Here is a 10036-nt window from a genome sequence, read left to right as displayed (position 1 = left end):
TGTGCGAGTTCTTACTTGAATGTGGTGCATTACTGTCATTAATTTGCCTCATTAGGCCACAGATGCTGATTGTACATGAAAATATCAGAAATACATAAGGAGCGAAATCTTGTGTTGTGCAGATCTTTTACCATTTATAATTAAATAGAATTTCTTCAATCGCAGACTCAACAATTTTGCGAATGGGGCAGCTGTAGAACTAGCTGACTCCCAGATCAGTGCTATAAACAACTGAACTATAATATTTGATATTTTAATTAATATAACTGCATGTCTTTTCAAAACAATGGCAGTGGATAATGCTGCACTTTAAAGCTTAAAAAAGGACTCAAAAGTATTACAATGTTAGTCTATGAGGCTTGTGTGTTATGTTCCAAGTTTTCTGAAAAACTGAAAGGTTTTAGGTTTTGCAGCTAGTTCACATGAATAAAAGCTTCTTTCATTGTGCTCATAAACATGAAACGGACGTTAGGATGTTTGCAGAAAAATCATAATGTCATATTGGAACAGCATGAGAATGAGTAAATTACAGTTTTAATTTTTGGGTGAATAATTATAGGTGCACTCAGTAATTCAGTAAGTTTATATTAAGAAATAAGTATTTCAGCTACCGTAACATTTACACAGATGGGTCAAAGAATAAGCAAGGGAGTGTGGGAATTCGTGTATACATCCCTGAATTTAAAATAAAAATAGCTAAAAGACTTTCCGATTATTTATCAGTGTATACAGCAGAATTAGTGGCAGTCATAATAGGGTTACAATGGGTTGAAGAGGTTAAACCGGATAGGGTGGTTATATGCACTGATTCAGTTGCTGTTATGGGAAGCATCCAATCGAGGAAAAGTGACAGAGAAGATCTCATCATAGAACTATTTCAAAATTTGTATAGGATCCATAGAGATGATATTGGTGTGCAGTTTTGTTGAGTGCCTGAAAGGAAATGAGGGTGCTGACTTGCTTGCAAAAAAAGCTTTACAAAAGGAAATCTCAGTATCAATTACATTAGGAAAAGGAGAAGGGAAAGCCCTGATTAAGAATAAAGGAATGGAGATTTGGCAGATCTGAAAGGAAGGAGATATTATAAAATTCAAAAATTAGTTAAAATAAAGATATATAAAGAAAAGAACAGAACAGAGGAAACAATAATAACAAGACTCAGAATAGATCACACAGGATTAAATAGGCCGTTGGCTGTTCAAGGGAAAATAAATAGTAATAAGTGTGCTAACTGTGGAGATGTAGAACATGTCATTATGCATTGTACCATATATTAATCTGATAGAAGGAACTTGCATGACAAATTAAGAGAAACAGGACGGGCGTGGGATCTAAAAGGGGTATTGGGAACAGAAGGGGAGGAAGAAGGGATATGCACCTTTAAAAGTTGTTTGCAACCCGCCAAAAAACGAAGAGAAGAAGAGAATTCAGCCGTCTGAGCCATTCAGCGCCCCCTGGAGGATGACAAGCTCATTGTGTTTACGACAGTGGAGAGCGCGTTTGCGGCAGCAGTTTGAGTGAGAGCGTAAAAACAATCCGAAGAGAGGAAAGAACAAATACTACAAAAGGTAAACAAATACACACTTAAACCTACATCTAATGATGAATTCAGTCAGAGTGGGGCTTAAATGTATTGAATAGAGGTTGTTCGATTTTCCCGTTTAACTCTTAATTATTTACTGTTTTATGGTTTGTGGGAATAAAATAGCTATGCAAATATTGTCCCAATTTGTCTTACATTGTATTACATTTATTTATTTATTTATTGTGTGTTTTTGTTTGTTTCCATATAGGGCGTTTAACCAAAATGTGTGTAAATGTGAGACGTTCACACAGCAGCTGAATGTGGTCCAAATCTGATTTTATCTCTCACATGTGAAATATCTGTTAATTTTATGAACATGTGAACAGCCACAAGTGATTATACCTTTAGTGTGAACCGCCAGGTCGGATTTAATGTGATTTTATTTTTATTTTGTATTCAGTTTAACTCAAAATTTGTCATTTGCGTGCTTGATTTACTTTCAGTTACTTTTCAAGGAAAGGAAATACCATCATTAGCTTCAACCCTGATAGCACATGTACATAGATGTCCATCTGGAAAGCATTGCAATCAAATTAACATCTGATAGACATCTTAAAAAAAAAAAAAAGTTTTACTGACTATTTCATGGAAAAATAAACACACTTATAACTGTACTTACGTTACTGTATAAAACTCTTTTCATGGAAAGATATTTGTTTTTCCACTCAATAAATTCAAAGTAATGTCTAAATTTCCACCTTGTTCACAGTTGTTGTGCCTCTACTTGTCACTGAAGCACAAACAAATATATATATAGCTTTCATGCATCTTGGCATGCTCTCTTTCAGTCTTTCACATTGCTGTTGGGTGACTTTATGCCACTCCTGGCACAAACATTCAAGCAGCTCGGCTTTGTTTGATGGCTTGTGGCCATCCATCTTCCTCTTGATCACATTCCAGAGGTTTTCAATGGGGTTCAGGTCTGGAGATTGGGCTGGCCATGACAGGGTCTTGATCCGGTGGTCCTCCATCCACACCTTGATTGACCTGGCTGTGTGGCATGGAGCATTATCCTGCTGGAAAAACCAATCCTCAGAGTTGGGGAACATTGTCAGAGCAGAAGGAAGCAAGTTTTCTCCCAGGATAACCTGGTACGTGGCTTGATTCATGCGTCCTTCACAAAGACGAATTTGCCCGATTCCAGCCTTGCTGAAGCACCCCCAGATCATCACCAATCCTCCACCAAATTTCACAATGGGTGCGAGACACTGTGGCTTGAAGGCCTCTCTGGGTCTCCGTCTAACCATTAGACGACCAAGTGGAGGATCGGTGATGAGGATTGGGGTGCTTCAGCAAGGCTGGAATCGGGCAGATTCGTCTTTGTGAAGGACGCATGAATCAAGCCATTTTTCTTCAAATGTGTTCTGCAGAAGAAAGTAAGTCATACACACCTGGGATATCGTGAGGGTGAGTAAATAATGAGAGGATTTTCATTTTTGGGTGAACTATCCCGTTAATAGATGTATATGTAGCTGAAGTGTTATACTCAAATGTAGTTAATTGAAAGTCAGTAATTGTAATCTGGTTACAAGAGTTTAAATTGTAATGCGTTACACAAATAAAAAAGTAATTCGATTACAGTACTTTGTAATCAGATTACACCCAACCAAAGTGCCGCACACTAAAAACCCTAATAATTTCATCCTACTCAACTGATTGAGTAAACTCGTTCCCTCAATTGAATGGAGTTATGGCATCTCCAAAAACTTGATTTTCATAAAGAATGAACTTAACTATTAAGTTAAGGGAATTAGATGCAAGTAGACTTAACACAGATTTGCTATTTAAATTTTGTTATTTCAACTGAATAATTTGAATTGGCTCAAATTTAAGTCATACAATAACACACTTTAAATAATGCAGATTTTAACTGGTTTTGGTCAATCATTATATAAATGTGTTTCTCCACAAGAAGGCATAAACACCTGTACTTCATTTGCACATGCACAAGGACTGAGAGTTAATTTGACCAAAACTTGACCAAAGTAAACACAGATCACCTTTATGGTGACATCACATAAAACAGTTATTTGCTACAACATAAATAGCTTATAACCTCTATGGATTCTTAATAATAAATATTTGCTCCCATTAGTTCACTTTGACCGTGGAAATATAATCCAATATTTCAAGGCTAGGTCATCTTTTCCATTTCTCCTATTAATCTGCGATCTCTATAAAAAAGATCAATATTTCAGATTCATAAATGTAAACTTCCATGTATTAAGTGATATCAGACCGGTCATCTGGGTATTTTGAATGATCTTTTCTACCTTTCTTTTCACTTGCGGCCTTCGTGTCTGAAATATCGTAATTACGAGTCCTGAGCATATGAATGACCAAGTGAAGTTGTATTTACCAATGGAAAACTCTTTTGTTGAATTCTTGATGATATCAGAGTTACCGCGTTGCAATGTTGGAAGGGACGTGTCGACATGAAGATGATGAAAGCGATGATATTGCAAAAGTATTTAAATTGTATTGTTTTATTTCAATATTTTTAATGACAGAGTTTATAGACAGCTAATGTAAGACTAGTGAATTCTTAATGGTTTGTTATATGCAAATTAATTAATAATTTGTTACATACTATGCATTAATAAACCACGCAACGTAAAAGTGATGCAGGTGTATTCACTCATGGTTATTTACCAGTACAATAGAAAAACAAGCTTTAGCAGTCTTCCATTGTGTATTTACTTTGACTCCATGTTGTAATAACAAATGCCCGACTTGGAAGTTACAGGTGCGTTTTGAGCAAAGATGAGTGAGCGTTTTCAGTTCATTTCAAATCGAGTGCGACGCACTCGAGGTGGATTGTGGGATTGACAGCGGTGCATAGAAAGCGTTGAGGGCGATCGAGGGCATCGGAAAAGTTTAAATTCCTGTACTTTATGCAAATGAGGAACAAAGAACACCAGGCGCCAGCCAATCACTGTGAGCTGAAAGCAGTGACGTCTGTCATAAGTGTTTAAAATATGTCTTTAATGCTGGAGTTTCTGCTGGATTCAGTGCTTTAATCACATCATCATGTTCATTTCTGACTTCAGACAATGATTGCACTCATCCATTGTGGCAATACTTTGACTGGGTAAGCAAAAGTGTAATAAATCAACACTGTACATTGTGGGCATTCGAAAACTAAGCTGGCATATTTCCAACTGTAATCGCAGATATATAAGGTTATATTATTGCTCGTATTCTGAAAACAATGAGAGACAAAACACACTAGCTTTGCATATTACAAACACGGCCCAAAGCGGCCTAGCATGTTGAGTGGCTTTGAGTGAAGTTTTTCCGTGCCAGTGGAAACGTACAGAGAGCTAATGAAATATCTTGAAATGAATAATCAATATTTTCTCATTAATTTATTTGTTTGGCAAGTGATAAACTGAGTAGTCAGATGGTTATTTTCACAAAATAAACACCAAAAGAACTCAGATGCAAACCGGAGGTGAATTTCAGATGTTTCTAGAGACTCCCTAATTTGTTTCTTCCATAATTTCAGCGTAAATCAACATTTCATCAATTTAAGTTTTTATTTTGTAGGTAGTCGAGTATTATGTTGAAATATATATATATATATATATATATATATATATACCAAGAAAAAAGGTACTGTTTAAGGTACAAAACCGTCACTGGGGTGTTTTGGGTTCATATTTGTACCCTAAAAGCGGAAAGGTACACAATAGATACTTAGGGTACAATTCTATACCCCCAAAAAATTTATAAATACATTTTAAGAATATATGAATATTAAAATGCATTATTTAGTATAAAAAAATTTAATTCAGTAAACTATTTATTTTTCATATAGGCAGATGTGGTTCTTTTGGCCTCCAAACCTTACAGCGATCACAGTTCACACCTTCATTGAAGCCACTCCCTCAACAATTCACCAATAAATACTGTGAATATTGCCATCATCGTACAAGAGAAGAAGTGCTCCAGACCAGCAGGAAGAACTCCAGGTGTAACAACTGAAGATGGTGAAGATGGAGTTCGTTAAAGAGGAGAAAGAGGACACGAGCTATCCAGAGTCATGCCAAATAAAACATGAAGATACTGAGGAACAAATAGGTTGGTGTCCATTCTTGATTCATTATTGACTGCTGAGGAACATTCATGTAATAACACTTCATGCAGTTCAACAGATTTTGAAGCTGTAGTTAGAAAAAAAATCCAAATAACATAGAGAAATGCATCTAAATGGACTAACTTTGTACATCAGTTATTTACTTTTTTAGAATTACCTCACAAATTGATACTTAATGTCTGTTTCACATTTGCCTCTCTTGATTTGCAATGAATTTGTTTATTTTAGACATCATGAAAGTGAAAGAGGAAAGCCAAGAACCGAATGAGGTGGTGGAGGAACATCAGTATCAGAAGCTGCATCATTTCATAAGTGGAGAAAAATCCTGTTTTAGTTGTGCACTGACTGAAAATAATTAATCACATAAACTCAAACATTAATGTAACAAAACTTCATGTAGTTCACCATTTTGAAGCTGTAGTTAGAAAATACAGTATACAAACAACATACAGTGCATTCATAAAGTATTCAGACCCCTTTTTTATGTTGCAGCCTTATGCTAAAATGCTTCAAATTATTTTATTTTTTTTTTCAAATCAATCTACAATCCATACTCCATAACAACAAAGCAAAAAACCACATTTTTGATAACTTTGCACATTTATTAAAAAGATGAAACTGAAATATCACATTGACATGAGTATTCAGACCCTTAACTCAGTACTTAGTTGAAGCACCTTTAGCAGTGATTACAGCCTCAAGTCTTTTGGGTATGATGCGACAAGCTTTGCACACCTGGATTTGGGGATTTTCTGCCATTCTTCTCTGCAGATCCTCTCAAGCTCTGTCAGGTTGGATGGGGACCGTTGGTGGTCAGCCATTTTCAGGTCTCTCCAGAGATTGGGTTCAATTCCAGGCTCTGGCTGCACCACTCAAGGACAGAGTTGTCCTTAAGCCACTCTTGCATTGTCTTGACTGTGTGCTTAGGGTCATTGTCCTGTTGGAAGGTGAACCTTCGGCCCAGTCTGAGGTCTTGAGCACCCTAGACCAGGTTTTCATTAAGGATATCTCTGTATTTTGCGGCATTCAGCTTTCTTTCAACCCTGACCAGTCCCCTAGTCCCTGCCGCTGAAAAACACCCCCACAGCATGATGCTACCACCACCATGCTTCACCGTTGGGATGGTATTGCGCAGGTGATGAGCGGTGCCTGGTTTCCTCCAGCCATGACTCTTGGAATTGAGGCCAGACAGTGCAATCTTCGTTTCATCAGACCAGAGAATCTTGTTTCTCACAGTCTGAGAGTCCTTTAGGTGCTTTTTTGTGTCTTGCACTGAGGAGACACTTCCATCTGGCCACTCTGCCATACAGCCCAAATCGGTGGAGTGTTGCAGTGATGGTTCCTCCTGCAAGTTTCTCCCATCTCCACACATTTAGCAGACAACTTCCTCCAGTTGAACACTGATAAAACGGAAACTCTGATCATTGCCCCTGATAGTGTAATTCCTCTAATTAGACAGCAAATTGATTCTTTAGTCTCCTCTGTTAAATCGAGTCTCAGAAACTTAGGTGTTATGTTTGACAAATCGATGTCTTTAGATTGTCATTCCAAAAAGTTGGTTCGTAACTGCTTTTTCCATTTGAGGAATATTTTAAAATTAAGAAGACTGGTGTCAAAGGCTGAGTTGGAGATGATTATCCATGCTTTTATTTCTTCTCGATTAGATTATTGTAATGCTCTTTATTAGTCTCAACAAAACAGCTCTTGATCATCTTTAGACTGTACAGAATGCTGCTGCAAGGCTCTTAACTGGAACTAATAGAAGAGCACATATTACTCCTGTTCTGTCGTCTCTTCATTGGTTGTCAGTAAATTTTACAATACAGTTCAAAGTCTTGGTGTTAACTTTCAGGGCTTTGCATGGACAAGCTCCCCAGGATACCTCAGACCTTTTAAAGTCTTATTTATCTACTCGGAGCCTTAGATCATCTGGCCAGAGATTGTTGGTGGTTTCGCACACCAGATTTAAAACCTGTGGGGATCGATCCTTTCAAGCAGTGGCACCTAGACTATGGAACGCACTTCCATGGTCCTTATGTTGTATTGATTCTGTTGACTCTTTAAAAAAGCAGCTGAATACCTTTTTAGTCAGACAAGCTTTTAATTAGTGTTGGGTGTTTAGATTGTTTTGCGTGTCTTTTCTACTTACATGATCTCTAGAGCTCAACTAGAGTGATAATCGGGTTCTTGGTCACCTCTCTTACCAAGGCCCTTCTCCCTCGAATGCTCAGATTTGCCTGGCGGCAAGCTCTAGGAAGAGTCCTTGTTGTTCCAAACTTCTTCCATTTAAGAATTATGGAGGCCACTGTGTTCTTGGGAACATTCAATGCAGCCAAAAAAAATATGTAGCCTTTCACAAATCTGTGCCTCGACAGAATCCTGTCTCTGACCAACTTCATGGCTTAGTTTTTGCTCTGATATGCATTTTCAGCTATATGACCTTATATAGACAGGTGTGTGCCTTTCCAGATCATGTCCAATCAATTGAATTTGCCACAGGTGGACTCCAATCAAAGTGTAGAAACATCTCAAAGATGATCCAGAGAAATGGGATGCACCTGAGCTAAATTTCAAGTGTCATAGCAAAGGGTCTGAATACTTATGTCAATGTGATATTTCAGTTTCTTTTTAATAAATTTGCAAAGTTATCAAAAAATCTATTTTTTGCTTTGCCATTATGGGGTATGGAGTGTAGATTGATATGAAAAATAAATAAAGCATTTTAGCAAAAGGCTGCAACATAAAAACAATTAAGGGGTCTGAATACTTTCTGAATGCACTGAAGAACAATGCATCTAAATGGACATAACTTTGTACATCAATTATTTACCTTTTTACTGTAGAATTACCACACAAATTGATACTTGACATGTTTCACATTCTCTCCTGATTTGATTTGTAATGATTTAATATGTTCATTTTTTAGACATGAAAGTGAAAGAGGAAAGACAAGAACTGAATGAAGTGGTGGAGGAACATCAGTATCAGAAGCCGCATCATTTCATAAGTGGAGAAAAATCCTTTTTTAATTGTGCACAGACTGAAAACAATTTCTCACAAAACAGAACTGAAACAACAGAGGACAAACACTCTTTCACCTGCTCTCAATGTAGAAAAAGTTTCGCACGTAAACAAAGTCTTAAGAACCACACAAGAACTCACACTGGAGAAAAGCCGTTTACATGCCCGGAGTGTGGCAAGAGTTTTAAATGGGCAAACACTTTCAGAAACCATGTACGCTCTCACTCTGGTCTAAAGCCTTTTCACTGTGATCAGTGTGGTGAAAGATTTCTTTCTGCATCAGTTCTAAGAAGACACCTGAATGTTCATGCTAGACCATACATGTGTTCATGTGGAAAGAGTTTTTCATCTAAGGGCATTTTGAAAGGTCATGAGAAAACGCACACTGGTATTAAAGATCATGTGTGCTGTGAATGTGGGAAGGGCTTCATTGCAGCTGGCCACTTGAAAACCCACCAAAGAATTCATACTGGAGAGAAACCTTACAAGTGCTCACACTGTGACAAAAGTTTTGCTCAGTCAGTACAATTGAAAAGACATGAGAGAGTTCATACTGGAGAAAAAGTGAACCAGTGCCCTCTATGTGGAAGGCGCTTCAACCAATTCAGTGATCTAGTGGTTCATATAAAAAAGCGTTGTCAATATAGCGAAGGTCAAAATGAATAATGTAAATTTAGGTATACTAAAGATGTGGATTGTTCGATTAGAGAAGTTACTTGGCATAAATTACAGGTAGTGGTGTAGTTTGACCTTGTTCACCACATAAAATGTAAGAAAAATTACAGTATTATTTAAAACAAATTATAGCTACTGCGTTGATGTGAAATGCTATTTTTAGAACTCGAAATTCAATTTTAATAGACCTTTCGCAAACAAGCATGTAAAACAAAACAAGCTAAAATTAATTGAATAAAGGTTGTTTTTATGGAACAGTTGTGTGCTGTTCATTTGGCTGTGTTAATACCAACAGCATACATTTTGCCAAAGGTGTGTGTTTTTGGTGGAATTTTGATATTTCAACCTCAGTTCCTATAATACATCTATAATACACTGTGTACACAAAATAGTTACACTCAGGACCTTAAAGACAAAAATGTCCCCATTGAAACCCATTAAAACTGTAATATTTGATCCCAGTGCCATTAAAGCATAAAATCAGGAATTCTATGATATTACGCTTTCATTACGGATCCCTGGCATCAAAATTTAAATGTTTAATATTTTTCACCAGATTTTTCTAATGTTTAGCCTATGGAGCAAATACAAGCTTTTCCCCTATTTTCTGTTTGCTGTATTGTAGAGCACTGCAGGCCAGTTGAACAAATGATGCA

The 10036-nt window shown here is 37.0% G+C and overlaps 1 protein-coding gene across 5 annotated transcripts; it reads left to right on the top strand.

The window, feature by feature from the left end:
- The first annotated feature begins 1364 nt into the window (after nt 1-1364).
- Nucleotides 1365-9795, top strand: LOC127429612 (gastrula zinc finger protein XlCGF7.1-like). Of its 5 annotated transcripts, none has more exons than XM_051678742.1 (5): nt 1365-1568; nt 2374-2676; nt 5406-5668; nt 5913-5996; nt 8611-9795. In XM_051678742.1, the coding sequence occupies exons 3-5, from the start codon at nt 5575-5577 to the stop codon at nt 9369-9371; spliced, it is 939 nt and encodes a 312-aa protein (XP_051534702.1). In that variant the 5' UTR covers nt 1365-1568; nt 2374-2676; nt 5406-5574; the 3' UTR covers nt 9372-9795. The 5 variants fall into 5 exon arrangements, with proteins under 5 accessions (XP_051534702.1, XP_051534700.1, XP_051534701.1 ...); XM_051678740.1 differs by having other exon boundaries at nt 1794-2676; XM_051678741.1 differs by lacking the exon at nt 2374-2676.
- Nucleotides 9796-10036: the final 241 nt, after the last annotated feature.

This window comes from Myxocyprinus asiaticus, chromosome 39 (assembly GCF_019703515.2).
Source record: "Myxocyprinus asiaticus isolate MX2 ecotype Aquarium Trade chromosome 39, UBuf_Myxa_2, whole genome shotgun sequence".
Classification (NCBI taxonomy): domain Eukaryota; kingdom Metazoa; phylum Chordata; class Actinopteri; order Cypriniformes; family Catostomidae; genus Myxocyprinus; species Myxocyprinus asiaticus.
This window is presented reverse-complemented; position numbering and strand designations above follow the sequence as displayed.